A 12200-nucleotide genomic window follows, 5' to 3' on the forward strand; every position below is an offset into this window, starting at 1 on the left:
TGTAAATTTATAAAAATAATGAAAAACAAACTACCACTCCACGTTAAATATATAGACTACAATCAAATATATAAAATAATAATACATTATATATAAAATAATAATACATACTGTTTTATTTAAACAAATACATAATCAATAAAGTATCGGTCACATTGAGTAATCAATTAAATTTCATGTACCTCTTATGAAATCAAATAATTAATATTATGGCAATTTAGTTATCATATATCTTCATAATAATGATTCCTTAATTATCTATTTATTGTTTTTTTTGTATTGAATGAGTTAAATAAAATTACAACTATTTCGGATGAACTTGTTCAAGTTAATTGTTTATTTTAATAAACAACTTTTTACTTTTTTAATAAACAAATTTTATCTTTTACTTCTTATATATAAGATTGGAAGATCCCAAAAATGCAAATAAAATTCTCTATTTTCAAAAAGAGTTTGGGAAAATCACTCTCCTGCTCTCGAACAAAATTTCATGTTCTAGTTGGTATCAAAGTTCAATTTAAAACCCTTTTATCTCAGAATCAAAGAGTATACATGAAAATCACACTGCTTTTCAGAGCTGCTTGTTCAGATTCATATGAAATATTTTCTATTGATAAAAAAACTTGTTATTTGAATATCAAATTCAAACAATTATGCATAAATAACCATTTATACAAAATAGTTCACAACTTGAGAAAGCAAATCCAGAGTGGAAGACTCAGTCTCAAACCGTTTTCACCCCAAGCAAGCAAGCAGCAGCATCAGTCCACAAGATTTTTGAGAGCAGATTCATAAACAAAAAGAAACTTTTCTACTCACACTAAGTCATTCAAATGGCCACCCAGAGTACCCTGCATGATGGCTATTCTCTGGGATACTTGGTGCTGGTGTGCTGCTTCCGGTTGCTTCATCATTACTGCTGGAATGAGAAGAACGAAAAGGCCACAAAAAGGAAAATGGATTTCTCCTTCCCTGGCTCTCCCTACCACTACTGCTTACCCTTCCACTTCCACTTCTACTTCTACCATTTGTGCCTCGATTACTGCTCAATCCTTGTGGTGGCAGTTCTTGGCGACAAACGGGGCAGGAGTTATGCTGGACCAACCATGGAACAATGCAATCTGAGTGATACAAATGGTGGCATGGCATTTGTCTTGCTTCAGACCCCAGCTCAAATTTATCCTTGCAAACTGGACAATGAGAATCTGATCGAAGATGCCTCTGCGTGATCTTGATGGTAGGCATGGCATCGATTGAGGATCTTGATGCTGGTGCTGGACCTTGCCTGTTACTAGCTGAAAGCTGTTCAAACAGTTCTTCAAGTCCAGGACCAACAAAATAGTCGCCTGTGTTGCCTCGTGTCATGCCGATTCCGGGAGCCCCGTTGAAGAGAGCCTCGAAGCCGCCGTGGCCGGACAATCTGAAAGGTATTTGGCCACCAAAGATCAACAGAGGAGCAAACCCTGCACTGTGTTCAGGATTTGAATCTGTTTGTGCCCTGATGTCACGACTTCTGCCTCTGTCTGCCATTTGATGCCTCATGAAGGCAGAGAAGGTTTCCATGAGTCCGACCCTTTGGTCTCTTTCTTCGTTGTTGTCCATTCCAAACAAGTCAAAAGGATTAACATGCACCATATCATTAAGTTCATGAACAAATCCCTCATTACAGCTAGGACAAACCGCATCTCGCCGCCCCAGCCGAACCGGCCTCCTGCAACTATAACACCAATGTGTGTTCCTACTATTTGACATCCTTTTGCTTACTTCCTTAATACTCTCAAACAACTAATCACAACCCTACTTTCCCACAAACACTGTCTTCAACTGTCACAACAGCATGACGACTTATATACTGCAAAATAAATTTGAAAACAGTCAAGGAACATTGATATCACTCAGATTATACATAAAACACCACCACAACCAACTACTAGGTGAGGTTGCCTAAGAATCACACAATGCCGTTCTTGTCAGCTAAAACTTAGACACAGAACACATTAGAACTAAACTTGAGCAAACAATATTCTAATTGTCTGTACAAAGCAGTGTGTATTGATCAATAGCAAACATTAATGCTCATATCAGAGGTATCCATAAAATTTATCAATGATCTGCAACTCTTGAGCAAACATTCGAAAATGCCAGGAGATAGACATGTAATGGGTTCACGCATTTCACCTTAAACCTTCTACATTGTTTCTATCCACGATCATAAATCATCACCACCAATCTCCTACTTAAGGCTAAGACTTAAACACTACGATTCTAGGCCCAAAACAAAGTAACTCAATTTGACTCACCCACCTAAAAAGCAAAGAAAACGGGCACCAGCATAAACACTTTAATCAGATTCAAAAGTGCAAAACTGGCATTTTAATCGAACTCACAATAGGAAAAGAAATCCGAAGCATGCGCAGTGATTAAACAAAACAGAATCTGAGAAGAAAAGGAATACAAATCCTCTGTGTATCAAAAAGTAAAGCAGCACACAACAAGAGGGTTCTAATCGTAAAGAACTAAGCAAGCATGACTGAAAAAACCATGATTACGCAAAATCACACGCAGAGCGACGCATTGATTGTAAAGAACGGCTGAGGAAGGTTCCCCAGATTCGACTGTTTTAACTGATCTTAAACGTGTTTATTTAATTATTTGACACCCCAATGAGAGAAAAAAAAAGGTGGAGAAGCGAATCTTGTAACGCAATCTTAAAATGCTGAAAAGGTGAGATCTTTGGAATCTTGGTCAGAAACAGAAGTTTCTGGAAGGTTCTTGGGAAGCCATCCCTTGGAATAGCAGAAAAGGTAGGGAGAAGGAAATAGAAAAAGGGTTGAGAGGAAAACGACGGCGTACCAGAGGGGAATGTGGATCGAAAAGGTGGTGTTGCTTAGAGTGGTGGAAAGGGTGAGAATGGAACCCTAACCAGTGGATGATGAGATTATTGAGGAGGAACCGACATCTTCAGCTTAGCTGGCACCGCATGTTCCATTTTCTCTACTGTTCTTCTATCACTGCACTGCTCACCTTCCCCTCTCTCCTAATTTTATTTAGGTTTAAATATATTTCACATCATCAATTTTTAAAATCCAATATATTGTTAATTTAAGTTGTTAAAATATTTTTTATCACAATAATCAGTATTTTTTATTATATTTTAAAGAGATTTAATGTATGTGCATATTATGAATTACAAAATATTTTATTTCCTTTTGTATTTATATATTTTTATAATGATAAGTAAGATAAATTACGGTGTTGTTTGTTTTTAAATTAGATTACACTATTATGATTATTAGCGAAACACAAGCGCATGTATCCGCATTTCTTATTTTTTCATTTATATATATTTATATTTAATATTAAAATTTGAAGAAATAATATTATTATTTACACATTCATCTTAACAATATAAATTTATAGTATATTATAAATAAAAAATAACATTATCATTATTATGTAAAATTATTATACTTTATGTGAATTGTCTTAACCAATGTGAGTAATTGATCATTATTGTAAGTGTTTTATTCTTTACAAATTTTATTTCCTAAGAATGTCACACACATTAACCACTTTTGCAATTTAAAATCGTTCATCTTCTTAATATTTCCACTAATATTTTTCTTTGACATTAGAAAAGTTTAAACTTTTTTAACTTATTACTTTGTTATTGTTTTTGAATGAGTGGAAATATATTTTTTTTCTTCATATTTTTTTTTATTAGGTTTGGATTCTTGTTCTCGATTTGGAGTGAGACATATTTATAAAAAGTTTTCCAATACTTAAATCAATATTTAGTATTATATAATTGTGGATAATAAATAATAAATATTATTAAATACATAATTAATTTGGTGGCAATCTACTTATTTATAAAAATGATTTGAACTTATAAGATATTCAACTCGATAACATGAACACTATTGTTAAGTCTCTTAAAAATTTGGCATTATTTAATTATATATTAATATGTATTTTCTCCGATAAGTATTCAATATTCAATGATTATAGATAATAAATATTATTAAATTCATATATTAATTTGGTGGTGATCCACTTATTTATATAGGTTATTTAAACCCGATAGTACGATAACGGTTGTTAGATCTGGTATTAGTTTCACATGATCTAATTAGAATTTAATTCTTTTTATAGTTTATTTTCAGTTGTTTTTATTTATTTAATTTATTTTAAATTTCTTGCTGGACAATATAAATGTTTAATTTTAATACAAACATATATTTAAATAGTCAACATTTTTTTTAAAGTTGGTGGAGTTGACAAAAAGAACCTAGTATTTAAATCAATAATTTAAGTATAAATGATGACATAGCAAAGCAAAGTCTATGTATATTTCATATTGAAAATATAAAATAAAATCTTATAAAATAAAATGTAAAATTAATTTTTTGTTCTAATTAAAATTAACATTGCAAGTTGAGAGAGGACATTAGTGGATATTAAAATGAAAATAATAATTAACTAATTGTATAACTTTTTAATCAAATAATTGGATTTTTAAATTCATGGAACCTTTTTCTTCTTGCACCCATTATTACTAACTGCATTCCTTTACTTACACAAATAAATATCACCAATCTATATTTTTTTTCACTATGATTACCTTGCAACAACGACATAAAACAAATAATACAGATAATAATAACAATAATTCTAAAAGTTATACAAATAATTATTTTTAATTAATTAATTAATTAGCCACAAATTAAAAAAAATGTAATCTTCATACTCAAGTTTAATCCAAAATTTAATTAAACAAATGAAATATTACTCAACTAATTCATGGACTTCTTTATTTTATTTATTTTTGGGTAATTTTTGTTTTACTTATCACCTATGAGACTTGGACACGTCTTTTAAATGGTGTGTCAAACACACGACACTCATACAACATTCGTACAATACTCGTAAGACACGTATCAATGAAGTGTTAAATTCAAAAAATATTTTTGAATATTTGATAATTCTAAGATGGTTCTAACACAATTTTAAAAAGAATGAGTACATTAATTTTATAAAAATTTAAACTTATGGTATAGTTTTTTATTATGATTATAAAATTAAGGAACAAATCATTTTGAATCAACCATGAAAAACATTTTTTTATTAAAAAAATAGAAACATATTTATATACATCAATATTTATTACTAATTTATAATGATATAATATATAAATTCGTATATTTGTGTTATAAATTATATGTATTTTTGTGAATGTGTTACTCTATGAGGCTCGGACAATTCTCTTAAATGAGCGTATCCATGTCGGACACACGTATCGGTGTCGACACTCGTACGACGTGAAGTGTTTAATTTAAAAAATATTTGTTGAATTTTTGAAAATTTTAACACGGTTCTAACACAATTTTAAAATATATAAATACAATAATTTTCTAAATTTTTATTATGATTATAAAAATAAGGAGCAAATTCTTTTGAATCAGTCATAACAAATATCTTTCTGCTCCCAAAAAAATTTAAAACATACTTTTACACATAAATATTTATTTTTAATTTATATAATTCAAAATTATATAATATATAAATTCGTATCCGTGCTTTAGAGATTAGACAAATCTCAATATCCGTATGCATGTCGTGACCGTCCGTATCCGTATCTGTGTTTTTCCTTAACTTGTTATGTTACTAAAAAAAGTTGTTTTACTTTTACAAAAAAGAGTTATTCAGCTTTTCATCAAAACGCAATCTTGGGTGGCGTTTTGTGACCACGTCTTTGGTTTTCTTGTTCCTGCAGTGTTCCCAGTGCTATCTATCCATATACGTATTCTACAGTTCAGTGAATGGCTTCTTCTTCTTCTTCCTTGCTTCCTTCCATTCCGATTTCCTTTCCTTCCACCAAACAATGGAATCTCAAATCTTCACGCCCTTCGCTTCGTGCTTCTGCAACTCCGACCCAGAAAGCTCGCTTCGTAGGTCGCCGTAAAGAGTCCGTTTCGGTTCGCCAATTGCAGCGCCCCCTAAGTAATGTTAGACAAATGTTAATCAATTATGCTTTTGATTACTCTATATCTGTTTTAGTATCTGCAGTTTTCAACTCTAGAAACCAAAATAGATTAAGTACATATTTGACGATGGAGTTTTGCCTGTAACTTCTCCATAACTGTAACTTAATTAAAATTAAATTAAGCTAATTTGCAAAAGTTTTTTATTTTCTAGATGTTACCATAATTTTAGTCTGTGAAGAAATTCATTTCATTTTTTTCTTCTCTGGAAGATTTTTGGGGAAAACTCATCTAATATATACCTTGGAATGTGTAAAAATGGGTATGTTTAGATAAATATTTCGTAAATGCTTAACATATGAAGGAAATAAAATTAAATGAGTTTCTCCTTAGGTTTAAGCTTATGAGAATTTAGAAATTATGCACAAATTAAATTAAAAATAAGAATTTAGAAAAGATATACGACAATGCCTCTATAAATTAACTTATGAAAAAACTAATTTTAATTTTTCTTCTCCTAAAGCTGCTCCTAAAGTTGTTTTGGAAAAAGTTTGTCCAAATTGATCTTATATGTATAAAGATTAAAAAAAATAGTTTTTAAGTGAAAGGAGTTAGATGAGTTTTTTTCTTTCTTTTATTTTCTATGTTTTTGTTTGATTTTGAAAAGGTGGTAATTTTTTTGAATTTTATGATGTGTGCAGTTGAGTACATGCGGTTACCAGCGAGTCAGTACTCGGTGTTGGACGCGGAGAGGATTGAACGGATAAATGACAACACGTTTCGGTGTTACGTTTATAGGTTCAGGTTTTTTGCGTTTGAGGTCTGTCCAGTGTTGTTGGTTAAGGTGGAAGAGCAGCCTGATGGATGTTGCATCAAGCTCTTGTCTTGCAAGGTGTCAAACTTGTTTGAATGTGTTGTTGAATTTAGTTTTCTACTGTGCTCGTTTCTTTCGTTGTCTTTGATTATTTGCTTTGACTGTTGGTGACAGCTCGAGGGATCTCCCATGGTTGCTGCACAGAACGACAAGTTTGATGGTGAGTTTTGTTAAATGCATGTCAGAATGTGTGTAGTGTTAGGTTGTGGTGGTAGTTGTTAAGATTGTAAATTTTGGGAAAACACAGCAGAAACTGCAGCTGCGAAGGTGTTTTGTAGACCTTACAAATTGCAATGTTGCAGCCTCCCTTGTAATCATGGAGCCCAATTTAAATCTGGATGCTAAATGATGTCTGATAGAATTTGATTTTTTATTTATTTCCGTTTGGGAGTGCATTAAGAATAAATGATTACGAATTCTGATAAGGTTGTGAAACTCTTAACTCTTAAGTTACGATCCTAACTAGAGAAAATGATTTAGTTTGCAATCAAACTATTTTCTGAATAAACTTGGATGAACTTTTAAATTTGTGTAAACTTGCATAAACTCTGTAGTCAAGGAGTTTGAAATTATTAGCTACTTTCTGAAATATTTTTACGTTATGAACTTACATTTTTATGTATTGTATATCATTTGTACAAAGTTTTTTCTTCTTTAGCACTAGTTAACTATTATCAAAGTTTATAAATCAAATATGCGAGTCAATTTTACTTCGAGCTCAACAACCTTGCATATACAACATCTTCATACTTCTTAAATGAAGAAAGTGTTGAATGGCTGGCATGGATTTGTTTTTCTACTTAATGTTTCTTTATAAAGTATTCGGAGGGCATGGTATGAAGATGCATCATAATTGTTAAAGCCCTGTTTAGATAAAGTTCTATTTAAACACCTACAGGATGAAAAAATACGAAGGAAAAATGTCATAAGTTTTTCAACAAGTTAAAATTAGTTTATCCATAAGTTAATTTATAAAAGTTTCATCTTGTTTACTTCTCCATGAGCCGATTTTATCTGTATAAACTAATTTTAGCTTATAAAATAATTATTTTATTTTTCTTTCTTATTTTTTACTCCTATTAGTGTTTATGGGGAAGTTTATTCAAACATAGCCTAAGAAAGATCAGATTTAACATGTTTATATCAGTTGAGATGTATGTGATTTCTTGGAAAGTGGTGGTTTGTCAAATTGTTTGAAAAAACAACTTGTGAATGACTAAATTGGTATGAAAGTGGATCAATGCTTATTCTGCTCAGTACTGCTTTTGATTGTAGCTTACTGGCTATTCATTAGAAGCAGTAACTGTGATAGTTATGAAACTACATGTATATTTCCTTATTTATAGCAGCAGCTAGGCAAGTTTCTTGTAGTCGAGGAAAGCAATATGAAAACATGTAGGGTGTCATGCTGTTTGGTTTATGCTACTTTCAGGAATACCTTTTCAATACTTTAATATGGTAATGCAGCTCTAATGGTTAACCGGATATCCTGTGATAGTAACGCTGATAAATCTTTGATGCAGCAACTCACATCAGACACTTTAATTGAGGTAGTACTCTATGTTTATTTCATTTTCTTGTGCTTCTATATATGTTGGATTCCAGTTAAAGTGTCTTTTTGGATTGCTATGTGGAATCCAGGTAAGCATTGATATTCCATTTCCTTTCCTAGCAATACCAAAGCAAGCAATTGAATCAGCTGGGACTCAAGTCCTTGAACAAATACTCAGGATTATGCTTCCCCGATTTATGTCACAGGTTTGTTAAAGCTTAGTATTATATGCCAATTTTATTTTTAAGGTATGTTCTTCCCTTATGGATAAAAGAAGAAATTCATTAGAAGAAAGAATTACAAGGATATGGGAGGATACGGATCCTCCTTAACATAAGAAAAAACACAATACAACCCAATTGAACAGAGCTTCCCAATCCTTGACAGATAGACCCAGAACTTGAAATGCCTAATCTTTGTCCCAAATCAAATTTTTTGTTGCAGAAGCCTCCTTAAAGTACATTCAATACTATTGGCCCTTTGTGAAAGGGTGTTTAGATTCTTGATTCAGGAGTAATTGATCACACAAATCCATTTCCTTAGTTCTTCAATTATGTATGTCAAAATGACCAAAATATAACTCAATACAATAGCAAGTGGTGACAAGTTACCCATATGTGGATCCGAGAATATAACTTTAGAATTATCTATTGTATTAAAAGGATGTTTTACATGTCCCATAGTTCACCAATAGATTTATCTCTATACAAAAACTTAAAAATTTGAGTTGTTTAGTAGCTTTTTTTCTTCATTTTTGGTTTTTTAGGACCTTTTGAGTTCGACTTAAAGTTCACTTGTTAAGGTGACATTAGAGTCCATCCTAGTGAGGTTTATTGGTCCTATTGTACCACCCGTTATCGGGTCCCCCTCTATTCCTATGCTTGAGATATTTAGTCCTCAGCATGAGAGAGTGTATGATGAACCTCATATCAACTAGAGATATGGTCAAATTATGTGTAAACCTCACTTTATAAATCAGTTTTGTGAAGTTGAGTTAGGCTTAAACACATTTTAAGACTTTTATTTTAGGTTTGGGATGACCCAACATGTGACCAACTCATAATGTTTGTGATGTGTGACCAGACCACAATCTTTTTTTAGGAATTGTGATTGAAAGGAAGGATAGATTCAATGATTGCAGTGTGTTGTAAATCTCTCACACAAGATTTGTGGCTATTTGTATTTTTCTTCAATTATTTTATATTTTTCTCTATTTTGTCTCAGGAGCGTGAGCCCACCATTGTGTTGTATGTTGAACTGTTAGGAAACCAGAAAAAAATTTCACAAGAAATTGAAAGACAGCACAGAATAGTACACAATTTCCAGAGCATGTATCTTCTCAGAGAAAATTCTCCGTCCATCTTTAAGGCTCTATACAATTTACAGTTCCCCCTTTTACCTATTACTTCCCGTCCTTTATGATATTCCAACCCCCTGAATATTCCTTCTAACTGACATCACAAACTGACAGTTTTTTAATAACAGACATAACCAACTGAGAGCTCATCCTACACGTCTAGCAGACTCTTCGTTTGCCTTACTCTCATTTCTCCTAGTGTAAACCTTCTACATCTTGGGCCTATCTGTGTCCTGCCAAATAACCGGCACATCACCTGAGTCATGGGCTGTATCAGAACCGTGTTTAATTCTGTCTATTTACTGTTCTCTGTTTGTTGTGCACCTGGTTATAACAACATATAAAATCTGGTTGTTTATTCTAAAAATGCTGAAGATATAGATTGTCTATCATCGCTATTACTTTCGCAAAACTGAATTCATATTTTGCAGATTGTTTCCTAACTGGTACTATTAGCAACCTATCATATCATACATTCTTATTTTTCTTTCCTAAGTGGACTCCTGCTGTACTGAAACAAGGCCTAATGTTGATGACAGAAAGCTTGGCATTTCAACCTCGTTTTCAAACTTTTTTCTGTCTTTCTGCTTCCTATTTGTTTTCTACATGCATATGAAGTTCCAACCAGATTTTCATATTTTTCAGATTTTACTTTGCTATCACTGCAACTATTAGTTTCCCTGTGTTGTTTGATACATCTTTCTTTTGTTCTTGAGTGTACCTGACTTCCCCTTTTAGTTACTAACTAACTTATTGTTTTTATCAATGGAATTATATAAAATCAAGGCAAGTAATTTAAAGATTACTATCATACACGTATTTGACTTTTAGAAAGAATATTTTAATAATCTATATCTTAAATGTATTTTAAAAATAACAGTCTTATAATTTGAGATTTGAACTTTCTCAGTCATACATAATTAACTTGTAACGCAAGATTTACAGCTCATTTACATATTCTATTTAGACATATCATTAGTCAACCGTGGGATGAACTACCATTCTTGAGGCTACAATTAAGACAACTTTAGAGACCACAACTAAGATGAGCTAGGAGTGACTTTTAATTAAGGTGGCTTCCAACAAAAAGCTATAACTTGATAAAATTTTCCTAAAAGACAAATGGGTGTATGTTAGTAAATCCTGTAAGGATTTCTGAATATACACCGTCTTAATTTTAGAAAGAATATTTTAGCTAGTTTCATCTTGGGTATATTTCAGGAAAATTGAAGTTATAACTTATAAAGTACTTCTGAAAAGCAAGTTGGTATACAATAGCATATCCTAATTATTTATGGTGTTACTGTTATATAACCAAATTGTGTTTTTAACATTTAAAGATTTTGTTGGTTCTTTATAAATATAGATTCAAATAAAATGAGATTGGTTTGTTGACTGAAGTAGCAGTAGCTATAGTTTATGGTTGAATAATGAACTGCTTGGTCCATATAATCTTATTCATATTTTATATACTGAACAATTTATGAATTTGATTTGTTTGTTATATTTTTTCTCAAGCAGCTTGTGAAAGATTATCAAGCTTGGGCCACTGGTGATACCTCAAGGCAACCTCTTGGAACAGGTGAAATCTGAAATCATGGGTCATAGCAATTGCCACTGGCGCTGCCCTTAAATTGCTCTGTATAGTGAATAGGTTCTAGAAACATCGCTTGTAGCATATGTATTATTGAATTCTTGGTTAGTAGCTGAATGAACATTTCTTTTTGTTTAGAGACGCTGTTGTTTGTAATGCAATCTCAATGATTAAATGGATTTTGAAAGATTCATGAATTCTGTATGTGAAATTTTTTTTGCGGAAAGAAATTTATCCTTTGGGACCTTTTGCTAGTTCATGTTGCTATGCTCATAAAAGGGATGTTTATTGGGTCAAATAATCCAACTATTCAATCTAACCAATAGGACTGCTTATCCCTGCACCCATATGTTATTGTCTCCCTCCATACAAAACGAAAATATCTTTTTATCCTTGTGTCACCTTCATAAATTTATAAAATTCAGAAGTAATTTAAGAAAATTATACAATATTTCGGATTATATAATTCAGAAGCTAATCTTAGATTCAGATATAACTTATGGATTATGTAATCTAGAATATATTTTTAAAAAATGGAATTTCAGATTATATAATCTGGAAGTCTGAATTTGATAGTAGCTTTTCAGATTACATATTTGAATCTGAAAAAAGACTTATGAATTACATAATCTAAAAGTTAATCTTATATTAGAAAAGACTTCCAGATTATGTAATCTGGAAGCTAATTATGTATTTGAAAAAAGATTTCTGAATTACATAATTCAGAAGCTAATTATAAATTTAAAAAATGCCATAATTTAGAATATTACATAAGGATATTTTTGGAATAAAAAATAATTATGGAGGTAAAAAAAAAACATATGGAGAGAAGTCCAATA

At 31.4% G+C, this 12200-nt stretch overlaps 2 protein-coding genes across 5 annotated transcripts; one reads left to right on the forward strand and one right to left on the reverse strand.

Moving 5' to 3' along the window:
* Positions 1–590: 590 nt before the first annotated feature.
* Positions 591–2994, reverse strand: RHC1A (RING-H2 finger C1A). Of its 3 annotated transcripts, none has more exons than XM_068637843.2 (2): positions 2854–2994; positions 591–1852 (listed from the first exon to the last, which is right to left on the reverse strand). In XM_068637843.2, the coding sequence occupies exon 2, from the start codon at positions 1750–1752 to the stop codon at positions 826–828; it is 927 nt and encodes a 308-aa protein (XP_068493944.1). In that variant the 5' UTR covers positions 1753–1852; positions 2854–2994; the 3' UTR covers positions 591–825. The 3 variants fall into 3 exon arrangements, with proteins under 3 accessions (XP_068493944.1, XP_068493946.1, XP_068493948.1); XM_068637845.2 differs by lacking the exon at positions 2854–2994 and adding an exon at positions 2550–2688; XM_068637847.2 differs by lacking the exon at positions 2854–2994 and adding an exon at positions 2388–2526.
* Positions 2995–5679: 2685 nt separating this feature from the next.
* Positions 5680–11558, forward strand: LOC137830479 (RAP release 2, galactose-binding-like domain protein, putative (DUF1997)). 2 transcript variants are annotated; one of them, XR_016522861.1, is made up of 6 exons: positions 5680–6003; positions 6686–6876; positions 6973–7018; positions 8291–8408; positions 8500–8616; positions 11289–11558. XR_016522861.1 is itself a non-coding variant. In XM_068637851.1 (6 exons), exons 1-6 carry the CDS (start codon positions 5823–5825, stop codon positions 11358–11360), a joined length of 690 nt encoding a protein of 229 aa, XP_068493952.1. In that variant the 5' UTR covers positions 5680–5822; the 3' UTR covers positions 11361–11558. The 2 variants fall into 2 exon arrangements, 1 of the variants encoding a protein (XP_068493952.1); XM_068637851.1 differs by having other exon boundaries at positions 8326–8408.
* The last annotated feature ends 642 nt before the right edge of the window (positions 11559–12200 follow it).

Source organism: Phaseolus vulgaris, chromosome 7, assembly GCF_051622355.1.
Source record: "Phaseolus vulgaris cultivar YP4 chromosome 7, ASM5162235v1, whole genome shotgun sequence".
Lineage (NCBI taxonomy): Eukaryota > Viridiplantae > Streptophyta > Magnoliopsida > Fabales > Fabaceae > Phaseolus > Phaseolus vulgaris.

What these genes read in the sequence shown, in the direction of transcription:
- LOC137830479 (XM_068637851.1), top strand. Translation starts at nt 5,823, where the DNA reads ATGGCTTCTTCTTCTTCTTCCTTGCTTCCTTCCATTCCGATTTCCTTT. An exon ending in CCAATTGCAGCGCCCCCTAA is followed by an intron (nt 6,004 to 6,685) that starts GTAATGTTAGAC and finishes TGATGTGTGCAG; the next exon opens with TTGAGTACATGCGGTTACCA. An exon ending in ACAGAACGACAAGTTTGATG is followed by an intron (nt 7,019 to 8,325) that starts GTGAGTTTTGTT and finishes ATGGTAATGCAG; the next exon opens with CTCTAATGGTTAACCGGATA.
- RHC1A (XM_068637843.2), bottom strand. Translation starts at nt 1,752, where the DNA reads ATGTCAAATAGTAGGAACACACATTGGTGTTATAGTTGCAGGAGGCCG.